The sequence below is a fragment of the Syngnathus floridae genome, chromosome 19 (genome assembly GCF_059516105.1).
Source record: "Syngnathus floridae isolate MCC-2025c chromosome 19, RoL_Sflo_1.0, whole genome shotgun sequence".
NCBI classification, from domain to species: domain Eukaryota; kingdom Metazoa; phylum Chordata; class Actinopteri; order Syngnathiformes; family Syngnathidae; genus Syngnathus; species Syngnathus floridae.
In genome coordinates this window covers 2,926,788-2,944,367 of record NC_142431.1, presented here as the reverse complement: position 1 = coordinate 2,944,367, position 17,580 = coordinate 2,926,788, and the positions used below count along the sequence as shown (strand labels likewise).

Here is a 17,580-nt window from a genome sequence, read left to right as displayed (position 1 = left end):
AAGAATTAAAGTACTGTAATTATCTTTTTATTTGATTTGAGGATCCACGGTGGTTAGCACGTCTGCCGCAGTGTCTGAGTGGTTTTCTCCATTCCAGTGTCTTCCAACATCTCCAAAACACATTTCTAAATTACTTTAAATTGTTCGTAGAGTATGAATGGCCATGTATGAAAGAATCGGAGATGCTTACAATGCATATGTTAGCGTGCTTGTTGGTGACTGTCAGAAAAATACGGCATGTCGGGCGGATTGACTGCCGAGAGACAGACAGCAAAGAGAGAGACAGCGAGCAGCTTGACAGCATGTAGGTGGTTGGTTATTGTCATCGTTCCGAGCAGCTTTTTGTTGACAACAAGGCCGACACTTGTAGTCCTCCTCCTCCTCGCAGTCTGTCACGCTCACTGACATGTCTTTAAATAACATTAGCTGATTCTACATCTTTCACTTTTTCGATACCTTTGTCTTTCATTTGGTTTCCTCTCAACCTTTTTATTTACTCAGATATTTAAATTGCATGCATCCAGAGAATAAAACGTATCCAGTGGTTATAGTAACAATTGTGGGAGCAGCCATTTAAAAATACTCCATACAGAAATAATAATTAATATATTTTTTTGTTTTTTTAAAACTTACCTCAATGATAAGGTCTGGCTCTGAAGTGACTCTAATACCCTGTTCCTGCTGATCTATAGTGTAAGACACAGTGTACACCATGGTGCCTCCATATGCAGGTAGCTGGAAAAAAAATACAACAAAAACTGTAAACACACATTTTTTAAAAATTATAAGACCAAAAGAAGTCTGTGTGAAAAAAAAAAGCAATGTGCTGAAACATCCCTCAAAAAATCTTGGCATCGGATTCCCAATTGCCGTGCATTGTCTGTTTATTAGCAGGATTTGCTGATTCGGCACATTTGATGATGCCAATAAATAATGTCTTGTAAATTCTAGCCATTACGAAAACAAATATTTAATTACATGCTTTAATGCTTGATATTAAAATGCAGACGCGGTGCACTGCTGGAGCATGAATATCATCATCTCTGTCACTTTGAGGATAATTAGGATATGTTTGCATATGAAGCATTCGAGCTCAGAATACTATATTTTAACTCAAAGTTGTAAACCCAACGAGTGATTGATGTTTTGTCATTCACAAATCTTTATATACTGTATAAACGCAATAAGAGGATTTCTGTCAACGATACAGAATCGGCTTTACGGTAGATAGCACAACGCTGTGTCAGCATCATGGCGGACTTCATTCCTCTCTTCGCAACCTCAACCGTCATACAAAGGGGGGTGAAGGCGTAAGACGGCCATAAAACCAGATAGAAATGGACAATGTTGGGGATGAGCAAAAAACTACGGGAAAGTTGCATTGGGGGGTATAGAAGTGGATTTAATACCTCTATAAACCTCTTCCATCTTTTGCACTCATTCTTAGACCTGGAGGAGGAATCACCTATTTCACAGCTGAATGAAAACACACACACACTGTACTGACCATTTTATTGACTAACACTTATTCTCTATCTAAGCCCATTTGCTGATTTGGACTCTGGACAGCAGTAAAATCATAGTTGAAAGGCATGGTAGAGCTAGCGTGAAGGGGTTGCATCATCTCCCTCACGATTAACCAACATGCCCTCCAGAATGGATGTACCATCTAATCAAATGGAGACAGCACTTAATCGCAGTACTGTGAACGTACACAACACAAGACGACAAATTGGCTATTACCGCAATAGTGTGAATGCTGATACAAGACTATAAAACGGATAACCTCCACCAAAATATATATATATACCATATTTTCCGGACTATAAGGCGCACCCGACTATAAGGCGCACCTTCAATGAATGGCCCATTTTAAAACTTCGTCCTTATATAAGGCGCACCGGACTATAATTAATGCATCATGTCAGATTCTTAATCCAAATCAAATCATTCTCCATGTTATCTTTTTTATTTCAACTTCAGACGCAACAAATTACTTTATCATCACAAAATAATGAGCCATAGTCTTTTTGATTCATGATTCATAGTCTTCAGCGGGCTACTTATGATTGATTTGATGACACAATGCTTTGGGCCAGTTTAAATTTAGGAATTTGGTCCATATATAAGGCGCACTTTCAGCTTTTTAGAAAATTTTAGGTTTTTAGGTGCGCCTTATACTCCGGAAAATACGGTATATAAAACAGTTCATTAAATTCCATATATATATATATATATATATGTATATATATATATACATATATGTATATATATATATATATGAGTGTTTTTCCAGGAATTCTAAGCATCTAGAAGGAAAAGAGTATCGCGTTCAATGCTCAGAACTTCCTCAATTTCAGCCATTGAATGCGGAAAGTAATCAAAGACTCTGCCATAGCAACCTAATGACCGAATCTCTGCACTGGGGAGAGGAAATAAAAGAGAGCCACCGTGGGGAGCAGAAAAGAGCAAGAAAAGCTGAATGCATGGGGGCGAATGGAATTAGAGTGGACCGAAACAAAAGAACAATAGTGGCACTGACACACTGGCAGCTACAAAAGACATCAGCGCGATCCCCCTTGAGAGCTCACTAAGCCTGTTATTAACTCTGGTGACCGAAATAGAGAGGAAGAAGGTATCCTCCTTACGGTCAGAACCCCAATCAGAAAGTTCACGTACGAGGAAAGCACGGCTACTTGAAAAAAAGTATCTTTTTACATAAATGAACCCAACCGATATGGAATTGTAAAGCGTATGATTTTATCACTATGAGCACTTAATACCTGAGCAAGAGGAAGATCGTTAAGAACGCAGATGATGATTCAAAAAATGAGAAACAGTATTCTGACCTATATTTATGACGTTCGTATAGAAAAGAGACCTGAATGACAAACCTTAATGCATAGGTGTCAAACTCAAGGCCCGGGGGCCAGATGTGGCCCTCCAAGACAGATTTTGCATCGACTTTGTGTCATTACTAAAATTACAAATTGTCTTCACTTTAAAAAAATATTTAAAAAATATTTGCAGTTTTTACTCGTCTCTGATTTCAAAACTTTGTTGTATATAGAAAATGTTGACAATCATAATGACCCTTCAAAGAAAACAATGCAGCCCGTGTCAAAAATGAATTTGACACCCCTGCCTTAATGTGAACCTTATAAAATTCATAAAATTAGTTTGTTGTGCTTAATTTACTCCACCATGACTGAAGTTGACAAATTCTAAGTTGTAAAAAGTATTTTCTGATATCGACTACATCAAACCAGAGATCCCATAATTCTCCGAGACTGTATACGCTGTTGTATTATGTTTCAGTGATGAATATATTTATGAATAGTATCGGGAGTAATGATTTATTTTTCCGTGGGGACCATAAGACTGACGTGCACACACTTTACAGACACACAAATGCGTGTGTGAGACAGCAAATTATTTGGCTGACAAAAAGCGGCACAAATCTAAAGTGATTGATGTAAGGCCGGCATTTCAGCCATGTAAGTGGTGAAAAAATGAAGAAGGAATGAGAGGAGAAAAGAAAGTGGAATGGGGCAAATCCATCTCATGCCATCGTGAGCAGATTGGGAGTGACGCCGCACACCAATGTCTCACACATCCATTCTCTTAAAGCTGGTGACGGCTTGCGATCCTGGCAGATAAACATTTTCTCACATAGGAAAAAAAAAAGTGATTTCATTTATCAAACTGATATGTCACAGGGACACGAACAGGAGCATGGTTCTGCCTTGTGTTTGCCTTGTTATTGGACAAGGCACCATGCAGGGAAGATAAATCGGATCAAAACAGTCACACTAACTTTAAATACTCTGACACGAAAGGCAATGTCGGGTTTTTTGCAGAGTTTATATTCAGTGAGGATCCATTTGGTTTGTCTCCATCTGTCACTCCTTTCCCAACAAGTGTCTGTCCTCATTCCTGCTTTTCCGCCTTTATTTGGAGTGACAGCAAATGTGTGAGTTTACAAGGTGGATGGAAGCAATTACCGTATTTCCCGCACTATAAGGCACACCTAAAAATTCCCAATTTTCTCAAAAGCCGACAGTGCGCCTTATAGTCCGTGGATGAGGACTAATTTATTAAAGTAAGCTTTACGTGTTTATTTTGTGTGTTGTGTGATATAAACATTTGAGCAACGTTGAGTTATTGATATTGTTTTCACTAGTTCGAGCGTTACTATATTGTGATCGCATTAATGCTTGAGCAACGTTGAGTAATTTAATCTATGCGCCTTATAATCCAGTGCGCCTTATATATGAACAAAAATTGGGCCATTCATTGAAGGTGCGCCTTATAATCCGGTGCGCCTTATAGTGCGGAAAATACGGTAGTCTACTTGACTACTGTTTAGCCAGTGATGGTGCATTGTTTCTGACAGATAAGCATTCTTGTGAATGAGCACTTCTTGGACCCAGACAAGCAATAAAATACCCAAAATGCTTTCTGGACCAATAAGCATCCACTAAGCGCGTCCGACGGGCCAATGAACATCCTCGACTGGAACGACACAGCAGGTCATGCATGAATCGAACGAATTGTCACGCATATACTTAGACGGCCACGGCTAGCTTGTCATTACACGAGTCACTTCAAATGACACGCTCGAAAGTAACGGGACTACGATGTGTGTGTGCGTGTGTCAAGTCGGAGTATCTCTGTAACACGATCCTTGACTGAAGCAAATAATCACTTTTTCATAGCGTGTACACACAGACAGAGCAGACAGCGCCATTTGTTTCTCATGTTCAGATGAATCAGTTCTGCTTTCGATGCCTCGAAAAGACAATTATCGGACTGATAAGGGTTTGAGTATTTGTATTTTTATCCCTTGAAAGTTCAGTACAGCCGCTCGCAGTTGAGAAGATGTTTTATTTCCAATGATATATACACAATCTGAACACACACAGCTCTAAGACAATGGAAGACAAATGACTCCGAATCCATAGTAGCCCCCGGGTTCCCCCCAATGGGATAGATTAAACTTCACTCCACAACTCTTCAACTCTCACAATTCTTAGTGATTGATTTGAAGTTTCTTATATGTGTCTGGATTCTTCTTTTTCTTTATTGGGTTGTTTTTCTCTTCCTTGTTGACGATTGTTTTGGTGGCTGTGTGACGTCAAGATTTTTGTAGCTCAGGGGTGAGGATTTTTTTTTTTTTTTAGTATTTCGAAAGTGTTTTAAGTGTCATTGAAACTTCCCAAAGGTTTGCAGGCTGAATCTTGGATAGTTTACTATTCGGAAACTCCAAAAGGAATTTCAAATCTGTGTGCAAAACGAAGAAAGCTTATTTTGAAGTTCAACAAGCAAAACGATATTTATTCTAAAAGAGATGAGAAAGAACTGAGGAGATTCGAGAGGCATGATTAGGGAGCAGGAGTCGAGAAAATGGGCATCCTGGAGAGAGACGGGGGGGGGGCGCAAAACGAAACAAGGATGGAGGGATGGTCGGGGGAACGAAGAAGTACAGACAACTAAATGAAATGACAAGCCGGGAGCCCGCGGGCGGCGAAGTAATGAAATGCAGTCGGCAGTCTCTTCCTCCGAGCTATGACATCACAGGCTGTGGAAGAACAACTTCACAAGTACGGACTCGGGCTATTTGCCAGCACAAGTGTTACAAGTCTAATCATGTCTCCATTTGACAAAACATCCTCTCACCTTGTTTCCCAAATATAAGTCAGGTGTATTCCAGTAGTAAGCAGAACCAAGGCTTTCCACAACATCTGCATGGTTGACGCTTAGATATTGAGGTGTCACTCTGTGAATGGGCCACACGATTCGTCCAGAATCTCCGCTCAAGTACCAACCAGTCAGTGTGCTCTCCTGTATTAAAAAAAAAAAATGTTATAATATACGGAAGACTTATTGGGCCTTGAAAGTTCTGATGTGTTCGGGTGTGAAGAACATGTCAGCCACACATCGGTCGTGCAATTAACCTGACCTTGGCTTCCCCTTTGGAACAGGCGTTCACTATCAGTGTCTAAATCGAAGCTGCCATTCTGTCAACGTTCCCCTCGTCCCATCACCGCCTGTCAGTCAGACTGTTTTCTTCCTTTCGCCTCTCGTTCCGTCTCGTTTTTTGTCCTGCTTTCTCTCAGGTCCTGAATTTACACTGTCCAGCTTGTTCAACCAATGGCTGGGTTCATCCCTTTCTCCAGTTCCTCTTTATATTCCTTTTTCTGTGTAATAATAACTTGACTTATCTTACTTAGCAGCTGTCTGTGTCTGCACTTGGATCCTAAACCGCCGTTTAGCACCCGCTGCGGATTCCTCCGCCTCCTCCCACCCCGAGTATAGAACAATGTTTGCTTGTGAAAGCCAGAAAGGCAGATAATCCTAATCATAGTTTGTGTGCCATTTCTTACATTCTGATAAACCCACGTGGAGGCAGAGCACTGGCTCACTACGCCCATGCAAGAACATTTCTCGCAGCCGCGGGGATTGTCGCGTTGGAGATTGTAGAAGCCGAGTTTGCAGCGGCCGCAATTTGCTCCTTCCACGTTCTCCTGTTGAAAAAAAAAAAAAAGACAATGAGGACGTAAGCAGAAAAGAAATGACTATTTTTCCTCCTATGACTTCTTTATGTTTGCAATGTGCCACTGTGTCGAATAGAAACTGACACACTGTAATGGATAGTCTTATTTGTGTGTGTGTGTGTGTGTGTGTGTGTGTAGTGTGTTTGACCTTGCACAAGCAGGGTGAAGTACACGGGTCATTGTTGCTGCTTCCCTCAACGCTGCAGTTACACGGCTGACAGTCAGGGTAGCCCGTATAACCAATTGCACATCTAAAGACAAATGGATTTAATAACACCAAAGATGAACATGATGAGTATTAAAAAAAAAAAAAAAAAATGTAAACTAACAGCTGACCTTGCAAAACAGGTGTAACACCCATCTCAGAGGAGACATTACGAATAATTAAGTGCCGACAGACGATTGGTTGTTAAAAATGAGTTGACGACGCTGCTTATTTTACTTAATTGTTGGTTTACGTGAAGATGATCTGATTTAAGGCGACGGAATAAATTTGAATAATTCCCCCCGCGTGAGTAAAATTAAGCTACAAAAGAAAGCTTTTATTTAGTGAGCTTAAAAGGTCGTCTCAATTGAAGCTTGTTGGTAAATCATTCCAAGTTTTAATGAAAACTTTGAAGGCAATTTCCAAAGACTAATTGGAACAGACAACAGCTGAAAGGTTCAGCTCACCTGTCACTATCTGTGTGTGTCTGTGTGTGTGTGTGTGTGTGTTACCTGTCACATCGCAGGCCGCCAAAGCCTTCCTTACAACGGCATGACCCTGGTGGCTGGGCTGTCAGTCAAACACACAGACGCAAACACAAGCACACACATATTTTTAAAAACAAGCGTGTAAAGGTGAAGTTGTTCTTTCTCTGAAGTGTCTGCGACTTGTAAAAAAATTACAAACCTGAAAAATCACAGTTTGGCACTAGAATTTATATATTTTTTTCAATATGATTTTTTTATGAAAGAGAGTTATAAAAATATATATTTCTTAAATAATTAACCAATTTGATTGAATTTGGATTTTGCTATAAAAAATTAACTTTAAAAAATCACAGTTTGGCCCAGAATTTATATATTTTTTTCAATATGAATTTTTTGTGAAAGAGAGTTATAAAAATATATATTTCTTAAATAATTAACCAATTTGATTGAATTTGGATTTTGCTATAAAAAAAAAAAGTGGACTTGAAAACATCCCAATAGAAATGCTTTCACTTACTTAACTCGAGTCTTTTTTTTTTTTTAAATCACACACTGCACACAATAAAATATTATAAATGAACCAATAGATGGGGTTTTTTTCAAGGGAATTTTTCTTTTCTTTTACTTACAAGGCGTCGCCTTGCTTGCATCCTCAATACAAGTTTGACCAATCGAACCATGCGAGTCACAGGAGCAAGGAATGCAAGGGTTGTCATCCTCGGCGTCCACCTGGACAGAACAAAAACAATGAATATGAAGTCATTGACTCACCTAAGCTAATATTGAAATTCGACTTTACTTACTCCTGCAGGTCTGTAATAGCCGGTAACGCAAGTCTGGCAGTTGATGCCATCCGTGTTGTCACGGCATGAAATACACACCCCGCCGCCTCGGTGCTGACCTTGGACATCCAGGCTGAGCGAAAGGTCAGCTACAGTCTGATTAAAGTAGCATTCGTCAGCCTTCCCGTGGCAGTTACATTCTAAAAGTAAGAACAGAAGTTATGAACACTTTTCGGCATTATAAACAACACGGAAAGATGATTTGTGAATTTGAAAAAGTCGGGTCTCGGGAAAGGCTGCTCGCAAGCGGAACAATTTTGCTTGTCGTCTATTTCTGGAAATATGTCTTATTGATTTTGTATATGCTTAGTTACTATCAATTCACACATTTCCGCAAACTCTCTTCATTGATTTGCTGATTTAATGATCCAAAAAGAGGAACATTTTTGTTTATAAAATCTTCTGTTTGCGCAAGACTAAAAGGATGGTAGTTTTCACGGTTCTGTTTTGTTCATGGGCTGGAACGTCTCAAGTTTGAAGTTGCAAATGGTTAGCAACCCTTCCAAGGATGTCCCTACTTCTAAATTAGCTGTGATAGGGTCCAGCTCACCCATGACCCTAATCAGGACAAGCACTGTAGAACATTGTTGAATGGATTTAAAGACTGATTTCCATGCATTTGTGTTTTGTCATTAGCTTCCAACCAGTAGTCCCTCAGGAACGGTGATGTGGTCGATAAAGCGCAAAGTGTTAGAGATAAAAAAAAAAAGCAAAGCAAGCAAAAAAAATGTTGATGTTTCAAATACATGACTAAACGTGTCTTATAAAGACTGCAAATGTGTCATTTGACCTTTGACCTCCTCTCCTCACCCATGCACTTCTGTTAGGATTGACAAATTATTTTGATCGTATGATTACGTTGGAACGTTGGCTGCCATTCAAACACAGCTTTTGATCACTTCTAAAAAGGATTGGAAAGGTGGTGACACAATGCACTTGATTGTTTCCTTTCACATTGTGATCAGTCAGTATTTAACTGATCAGCGGCGCTGTCAGAAGGAGTTGGTGAAAAATTGGATCATATTTATATTGGTTTCATTCTTTTCTGATAAATGAGATCACTAATATTGAATCATTTCCATGGCGGTCGTTAGATGTAATTGCTGCTAGAATTATGATGAGGTTCTTGGAAAAATGTAGCATAAATTCCATTTTTTTTGCCTGCCATTATCAACTGACCAAATGTGTAAAAGTAAAAAAAAGATACTATTAAAAAAGAAAAAAAAAAAAATTTTTATTTCAACTTACTCTCACAAACATGTCGCGTGACGAAGGTGCCGGCCATCCAGGCTTGTTGGTGGTAACCAGGGCAACAACGATCGCAGCTCTCGCCGCATGTGTTGTGTTCACATTCACAGCTAAACTTCTGCATAAAAAAATCAAATATTCCAAATATTTACTTGTGAAGATCTCAGCATCAGCTATCTTCATCCAGCAAATAAAAATGCGGCTTCATGTGGCTCAACAACAATCAACTAAATGTTCAAATAGACGGCTGCAAAATGTAATTACGGGAATCTGTAAGTGGCCTATCAAATAATAATGTATTCACAAGGGAGAGCAATAAAAAGGTCTTGTGTTTCTTTCCACATTATCAGCTGGTAACAAATGGCTTCACTAGCACCTTCCTGAGAGGAAAGAAATCATAACACAGTTGGGGAGACCATACTCGAATGGACGACATCTGCCAATTTGGAGGCTTACTAATTCAATTTAGTACTTGCTCTAAATTGGTTGATGAGGAGAAGCTGCCAGATTGAAACGAGTACAATAGCACAACACGGGCCAAGTTGGGTTATTTTGGCATGACTGGGAATCCCCCTCACTTTTATCTGAGGCAAAATGTTGCAGCTTTTTGGCTTCGGGTTGCTTTTTATGCGGAGCGAGCTTCCTAACAGATGTTCCGTGGACAATCAGTGACCAATCAGCTCGCAGGTCTCAATCGTATCTGCCCTCTCAACATCTGCCCGGGCCTTAATTGCGACGATGGGTGGAAGAATTAAATATATCACAGTCAAAAGAAAATAAGAATAGAAAATAATTTATCGGATGTAATGAATAATGAAATACGGGTTAGCGGTTCATGGAGCTGTTTTTAAGCGGGAGACTAATGCAAGAAATCTACGGCATGATAAAATATAACCTATTAAAATATAACTGTCTTTAGTGATGATTAAATCATTTTAAAATATTCCCCAATAATTAACTGTAATGCTAGTTATGCATTCTGTGATGGAAATTAATTCCGTACATTTTATGTATAAATTAATCATAATTAATTATGGACCAATGCATAAAAATTTGAATATATGCATTGATCGCCCCCCCCCCCCCCCCTCCCCTTAGGGAAATATTTCTCTAGGATGAAGCTGTGGTGAAAAATTCTCAAACTGGAACTGCATAACATCGGAGGAATTCAATGACATCATCATCATGAGGCCTGAGGATACACACACAGGTCAAGAGGTCACAAATCGTGAAAGATCAGGTGTCTACTTTCAAACACTCTTTTGAAATGACGTGCCAGACAACACCTGAGTCCCCTGTGGGAAAAAAAAGTTTTTTTTCTTGACATGTGAAGGAGAAGTTTACCTTGGTAATTCTGTTGAGTGGACAGGCCTTGGCGTGACCGTAACAGATGCACATCCCTCCCACTGAAATATCCTTAATGGAATAATAGTACTGAGGAGAAACAACATTCATAAATATGAGAACATTCCAACTGATTTGTTTTCAGTCTCTCACCCGTCTCGTTACGATCGCGTCGATATCTTTGGGGTCGCGCAGGGTCAGCGTCATGAGGTCGGCGTTGAGCGTTCTGATCCTCTGAAGCACCAGTCGGATGTAGCGGGCCGAGGTGAAGTTGAGCAAGGTCGAGGACGGGTCATCCGCGCTGGGACGGCCATTGATTAAAGAAGTGTGGATCTATGTGAGGCAAAGATTATTTATGGGTTAGCACTGTTTTCATAATTCAAAATATATGGGATATATTTTTTTATTGATGTCCATTAAGAGCATTGTCAACAATATACTTTTGTCAAACCATCTTACTAATGTGGCCAAGAACAACATTTGGCATCTGTCAAAAAATAGTCAATTTTGCCAAAAGGTGTGTGTGGCAATGAGGGAAATGGGGAGGGGGTACTCGATGGGTGCAAGCTGCACACTTGGAAGATTGCTGTGTAGGTGTGAACGTGTTATGAGTGACACTGAGTGTGTGTGTGCGTGTGTGTGTGACTCATTATAGTTGCACTGTGATCAGACGGCTCGGGAGCTGTCAACCACAAGCATGCACACACACACTCGGCACATTCAGACTCCTCCGTTACTTGCGGCTCTTGACATCTCTTCGCTCACACACACACACACCCTCCCCTCCAGTGTTCTCCCACAGGACACACACACAAACACACATGTACAGGATAAACACACACACAATGTGCAAACGTATCCAAGACAGGCAAATACAATTAGAGGCCCGTGTTGCAAATGTGTGTGTGTGTGTGTGTGCATCCTTCAGTTCATTAATGTCAGTTATTATTCCACTTTTAGCATGGCACATAATTGCAGCAAGACAATTATAAACATCTTTTTTTATATACATATAAATAAGCAACCACTGTCGTCAGAAGTATTTCACTTATGTATAATCTAACGTTGTCTGAAATTTTAATTATCACAGTGATTTATTTTTTTTAATGCCCTCCGCCTGACCTGCTCGGAAAAACAAAGACAATTATTTCATTTTGTAATCTATTTTTGAATATGCTAATCTTTCATGCCCTTAAGATGATCACTACAATTGAATCCAAATAAAATTACCTCGCCGTTCTCCAAAGGGTGAATCTTAGAATAAAAAGATGTGCAGATAACTTCATCATCTCTGGTGTATGACGGAGGTCCCGTCCTCGGATTCATGTTAAACCTGGTTAGACACTCGGTATCTGTGAGGGCGAAGAACTGCCACGGTTCAAAGGTCTCGCCATCTATTGAACGCTCCAAGATCCAGTTACCTGCAGAGGGAAATATTTTCAAGATATTCATTGTATTCCCAAGGCAATGACGATATATCTGACTATGAACTTTTTAATGTGCTTCCCCGTAAATCTTTTTGTAGTCCAAAACAGTGCTTTTTAAATAATGATGATGCAATGCAACGCTTACCCGGGCGAGGCGAGTTGGCAGCCTTAATGATCACGTAAGCTATCTGAAAAACCTGAAAATATAAAGAAGATTAATGATGTTTGAAGCATACTTGTGTTTACACATGGATGATGATTACAGATATGTCTCACTTAAGAAAATGGGGAAAGCCCAATAACCATTTCTACACCACATAAATGCTTTCGATTAAGGATATAATATTTTCTCCAAGGTCTAGTGGTGGTGGAAAAATGTAGTCATAAAATGCTCATTCAATGTTGTCGACACCATAAGTACCGTATTTTCCGGACTATAAGGCGCACTATCGGCTTTTGAGACAATTTTAGGTGTTTAGGTGCGCCTTATAGTCCGGAAAATACGGTAGGTTAATACACAACAGTCTAAACTCAATTCAATGAGAGTCATCTTTTGATGTGGGCACCAGTGTCACATTGCAGTGGTGCAAGCAGTGTGTGTGTGTGTGTGTGTTACATTTCAGAGTAAGCTGATAGCAGTTACTCATACACCGTACAAAAGAGTGACTTTCACATGTGCTGTATTCATATCAGAGTAAGCTTTGATTCATTTCCAAGTCCATGAATTAACATGGCGTCAACATGTAAAATATTAAAATGAGAAATAAATTATCATTAAAAGTGCTACTGTGGACGGATTGACTTGTACAGGTATTTAATTCCATTTTTAATCTACCAAAAACATTAAGATATATTTATTTACAAGTCAAGTAAAAACTAACCATCAAACATGTTTGGGTCAAACTAAAACTAGAAAAAAAATTGTCTGGCTCTCTCCTCCAATATCAGTGACATGGGACCTTAAAAATGTTCTCCTGGAAGGATGGACATAAAAAAAGATTGCATCCTAGAACGTCTTGTACAAAGTTTTCCCCAAATACAGATAACTGCTTTGAAAATACCTCACATCTGGATTCTCCAAAAACAACAAATTTGCTCAGATGACAATCTTAGCAATCGTTTCATTATCACAAAGCACTCAAAAGATTTGACCACAGCTAAAAGTTTTGCCAAACAAGCTCTTTCAAGGATTTCTTTTACTCCAGCTGACCATTTAAGGTCTTCATCCAGTGTTTTAGGATAGCCTGCCATTAAACAAACTGTAAGGAATTCATGTTATGTCTCCAATCTTCGGACAAACAATTTCGGACGAGGAACAGCTGTTGTTTACGTACCACTGATAGACACACGATAGTAAAAATCCGAATTAATCGTTAAAAGGAGTTAATTATGAGACTCAGAACGGTTATGCAAGCGAAATCAGTTCTGGGATGCTAACATAAAAAAACAAGAGACAAGCTGACAGGTGCATCTGCCACAAGACAGGGTCTCGAAATTTACAGTCATTGGAAATGTGTTAACATCTCACTGGACTCATAAAGACGTTTCTGGCCCGCTTCTTGACGCAACCAATTTTATTCCTTGGCAAAGTTGCAGGCAAGGAAGTAGCAGATATTCACCATGGAGTCGTCTTATTGCCATTTCAACATTTCCAATGTTGCAGTACTGTGTGGAAAAAAATAAAATAGGGCTCTGAAATTGGTTTTATTAGTTTTTTCCACATCTGCTTTAGTAATGAAGAGATTGCAGAAGAGCAAAGTGCGTATTGTGGTATTTATAATGTGTGGATATTAAAAGTACTTTGATTGACAGCTGCTTTCACAATCCCGATGGCTCTGAAAGCTTCAGCTCCCGCCTTCCGCCAATCAGTGTATCATTAAACCACATTCATCAAACTTTCCAGGAATCATTTCCGTAATAACCGCAATTTACCAGAATTGTGAAGTGGTCTGAAATTTCACAAAAATGTGATGTTATAATGACCATAAAGGAAAGTAATGACTTGATTTAAGCAGTCTTAGAAAAGTTGCGGCTGTTGATATTCTAGACAGAAAAACCTCCATCTAAAAAACATCCATCTAAATTAACAATATCGGAAGCATAATCTAAAATATGACTCAGAAAAATGTGGCCTTTTAAAAATAAGAGCGTTATTCTTGGCTCAGAAGGTGGTCGCCAAGAGAAACAACGTCTCTAGCATTAAAAAGCTTTTTAAAGAACCCGAGCAAGATGATGATTATCGTCAAGCCCGCACTCAACTGTTATAATCGATTGTCAATCTGTGGCACTCTATGGAAGCTTGACTAGGACAAAGGAAGTACATGACCTGGTTTTAAAAACTGTTTTGAAAATAACCCCAACTTCCAAAGAGCTAAATGGGTATTGTCAGCGATACAATTTCCATCCACAGAGTCCCAAATATGATCTGATTTCATGCTGACATTGCAGTTTGGCTTCTTTTGTACCTGTTTCAAGTCCAACGTGATTGTCACATGGTGGTATTCCCTTCCATTCTTGATGGATGGACTTTGCCACCAACGGTTGGTCCCATCGATAGCATATTCGATCGGGTGGCGCTCTGTTGACAAACATAGCAGTAGTCCTCCAGAAATTTGTTTTGGAAAATACAAGATGGAGAGTCTCTCTTACCAAATGGTTTTGCGCTGTTCTGATTGCAGACTCGACATTGTGGGTTTCTTATAGGCTGACCTGGTACATGTTCTACGAGTTTACAGAACATCTCCGGCCCAGATAGACCACATGTAGCGTTGGCTGTAATATTCGCCATGGTCGCCAAGTTCAAAACAGCCGGGAATAAACCTGGAATGAAAAAATTACAAGACAGCAAATATTTATATATTTCCGCTTATAGTGCAGAAAATACGGTATATAAATTTATACTATATATACAATTCTCAACATGTGACGGTCTGGCAAACATCAGACACATAGTGAACATGAGAAGCATGAAATGTCAAATTTCCAAGTCTGGTCCGAGCGGGACGAGTCATTTTTCAACAGGTGCACTACCACGAAAATATAAACACAGATACGTAGAAATGTAAAAAAAAAAAAAAAGAAAAACGTGTGAACCAGAAGTGGAGTGCGTGTGTGTCCAGATGAGAGCAGCTGTTGGAGCAGATGTCAAATACTGTCGAACTGTGAAGAACATTGGAGACATCCAAATAATCTTTTCGAAATGTTCCCACACACATCATCTTTGATATTATGTCCAATCAAAACTCAGTGCTACTGTTAATGGAAAATATTTAACAACAAAATAGATGATGACTAGATGCTAAAATGACTAATTTAACGTTCTTTCTTCGGGCATCAAATTGACTGGGCCTTTCAGATTTTCTTAGAAGACATTTTGTCATTACTTTAATTGCCTGGAAAATTGGTAGACCAGCCAAAACATCCTCAGGGAATTTTAGTGAATCCTTAATGGCTTGGTGATGACTCATCCCGATTTGGTTGTGGGTTACATGGGTGATAAAAAGAGAGCAAAACAATGGACGCAAGGATCGGATTTCAAATCCTTCTGCCTTCAGGTTCTTCATTTTTGTCTCGCTGCCCTAAAAACCAAAGAAACTTGCCCGTGTGTAAAATATGCGCCTTGGCTCAATAAAAGTCGGGAAACACTGGACGAGAGAATAGCGAGCCAGGCAACTTGATCAATATCGTCACTAAAACAAGACAGTAGTAATGGAGATCAATCCACATTAAAGCCGAAAATGTCCCCAAGGTTTCTTTATTACAATGTGCAGGGAAACGATGTTTGCTGCTTCTGTCATGGAGAAGATGAGTCTTCATAGTGTATGTGTGTGTCCCACTGTGTGTGTGTGTGTGATGGATGTGTTATTGTTGAGTTTTGGGGGCGAGATGTAAGCATGATGGAATAAAAAGGAGGTTAGGAAAGACGGGATCATCTCTCTGTGCACCTCCTTCCTCCAGCGCTTGAGCGTTCCAGGCTGGGTGGGGGTATGGGAAGATTGATGAAGATGCCGAGATGGATGGAAGGATTCTCAGAGAACGATAGTGTTGTTTAAAAGGGTCAAGGCTGGGGGAGAGATGAGGGATGAGACGACTATAATCCGCTTTATTCGCACGTAGTATACGGGAAATGTGAATGCATCTATTTAGAAAAAGTTGTGTGCAAGTATAAACACCAAAAATGAAAAATGCTAGGCAGCAAATAGAGTTCGGAAAACTGACGGGCACAGTTAGCCGTTCCATTTTAGAAAAATTGAAAAATAATCGAGCTTTTTGTGGCATTATTCACCCCTAAACAGTTATGATAAATGCTCAGACAGGGAGAACTAGGAGAGTAAAAAAAAAAAAAAGATGAAAAGGATAAAACGTAAACCGCTATACGGTAAAGCCGATTTTTCTCTTTTCAATAATATTTACGCACTCGGAGTGAGAAGATATTCGACTTCACTTAACGCAAACAACAAACCAGACGCTATCTGGAAAACAGCAGAACAAAACTCATTTCCTGTTTGGGAAAGGACATTGCAATCACCTCAAGATACTCGGATTGATAACAAAACCGCAATATATCGGAATTATTTTTGATATTAAGAACTGAAGTTATACTTTCCTTGTAAGTGTCCAAAAAACGGCTAAAATATGGATCAAATCAAGTTTGACATGCACAAAGCAAACAACTGATGTTAACGAGCCACACGGAGATCTGCACAAACATACAACCTAACCTCTCTGATCTCTGCATATCATAAGAAAATCTCTCGTGTACACTTCAAACCCTCGACATTATTCAAAGGAGCAATGCCAGAATGCAAATGTCCAAATCATTTGGACGAGAACTTAACCAGACGGGAGAGGATCCAGATGAATGCAAACATCTGAAGGTCTCATTTACATGAGATCGAGGAACTTCTCTCAATGAGAGTTGAAATGGAAAGAATTTGAAAAGCAACAAGAACTTCCACACCTCAGCAATTCTGTGTATTCTCATGGGAATGCCCCGGATGAGAATTTTAATAGGTCGGAATTTTGGTCTTAATATATTGACAAGGAAAAAGAAATCAGTGACGACAATAAATTCATAACAGTGATATATATTTACATTTCGATATCCTTTGGTAATCTAAAAGGTGATGGAAAATATTAACCACCAAATATCATTTTAAAAGAACCTGACAATTGCAAAGACCTAAAATTTATGAAATATAGGACAAACAGGATGTCAAACAATAATTATTGGAATGAAATTAGACCCCAGCCAGCAGATGTACATAAATTAGGAGACACAAGGAGACAAAATGCGACAAAAACCATGAAATCAGATTTTGTCTGAGGCTCACAAGCTGCTTTGGTGATATACAAAACCATCCAGTCGCTTCATTAAATCCCTCCAGCCAACTGAAAACAGCAGGACTCATTAATACTCTGCATCATTGCTGCTTTTATTTTATTTATTTTTTTTATAACTTGCTTTTC

General features: G+C 39.3%; 1 protein-coding gene and 1 long non-coding RNA gene across 7 annotated transcripts in view; one reads left to right on the top strand and one right to left on the bottom strand.

Annotated features, from left to right (window-relative positions):
* Positions 1 to 17,580, top strand: part of LOC148381635 (uncharacterized) — a 65,828-nt gene that overhangs the window by 39,103 nt on the left and 9,145 nt on the right. The gene's annotated exons all lie outside the window — the stretch shown is intronic.
* lama2 (laminin, alpha 2) overlaps positions 1 to 17,580 on the bottom strand; it is a 64,442-nt gene that overhangs the window by 38,268 nt on the left and 8,594 nt on the right. For all 6 annotated transcript variants that reach the window (XM_088362041.1, XM_088362036.1, XM_088362039.1 and 3 more), the window contains exons 2-15: positions 14,761 to 14,931; positions 14,577 to 14,689; positions 12,257 to 12,308; positions 11,915 to 12,105; positions 10,838 to 11,017; positions 10,685 to 10,774; positions 9,341 to 9,458; positions 8,054 to 8,232; positions 7,880 to 7,979; positions 7,275 to 7,332; positions 6,706 to 6,808; positions 6,387 to 6,527; positions 5,680 to 5,844; positions 634 to 735 (exon numbers count right to left, since the gene is read on the bottom strand). In XM_088362041.1, the coding sequence (XP_088218167.1) occupies positions 634 to 735; positions 5,680 to 5,844; positions 6,387 to 6,527; positions 6,706 to 6,808; positions 7,275 to 7,332; positions 7,880 to 7,979; positions 8,054 to 8,232; positions 9,341 to 9,458; positions 10,685 to 10,774; positions 10,838 to 11,017; positions 11,915 to 12,105; positions 12,257 to 12,308; positions 14,577 to 14,689; positions 14,761 to 14,931 (1,763 nt within the window). The remainder of the gene's footprint in view (positions 1 to 633; positions 736 to 5,679; positions 5,845 to 6,386; positions 6,528 to 6,705; positions 6,809 to 7,274; positions 7,333 to 7,879; positions 7,980 to 8,053; positions 8,233 to 9,340; positions 9,459 to 10,684; positions 10,775 to 10,837; positions 11,018 to 11,914; positions 12,106 to 12,256; positions 12,309 to 14,576; positions 14,690 to 14,760; positions 14,932 to 17,580) is intronic.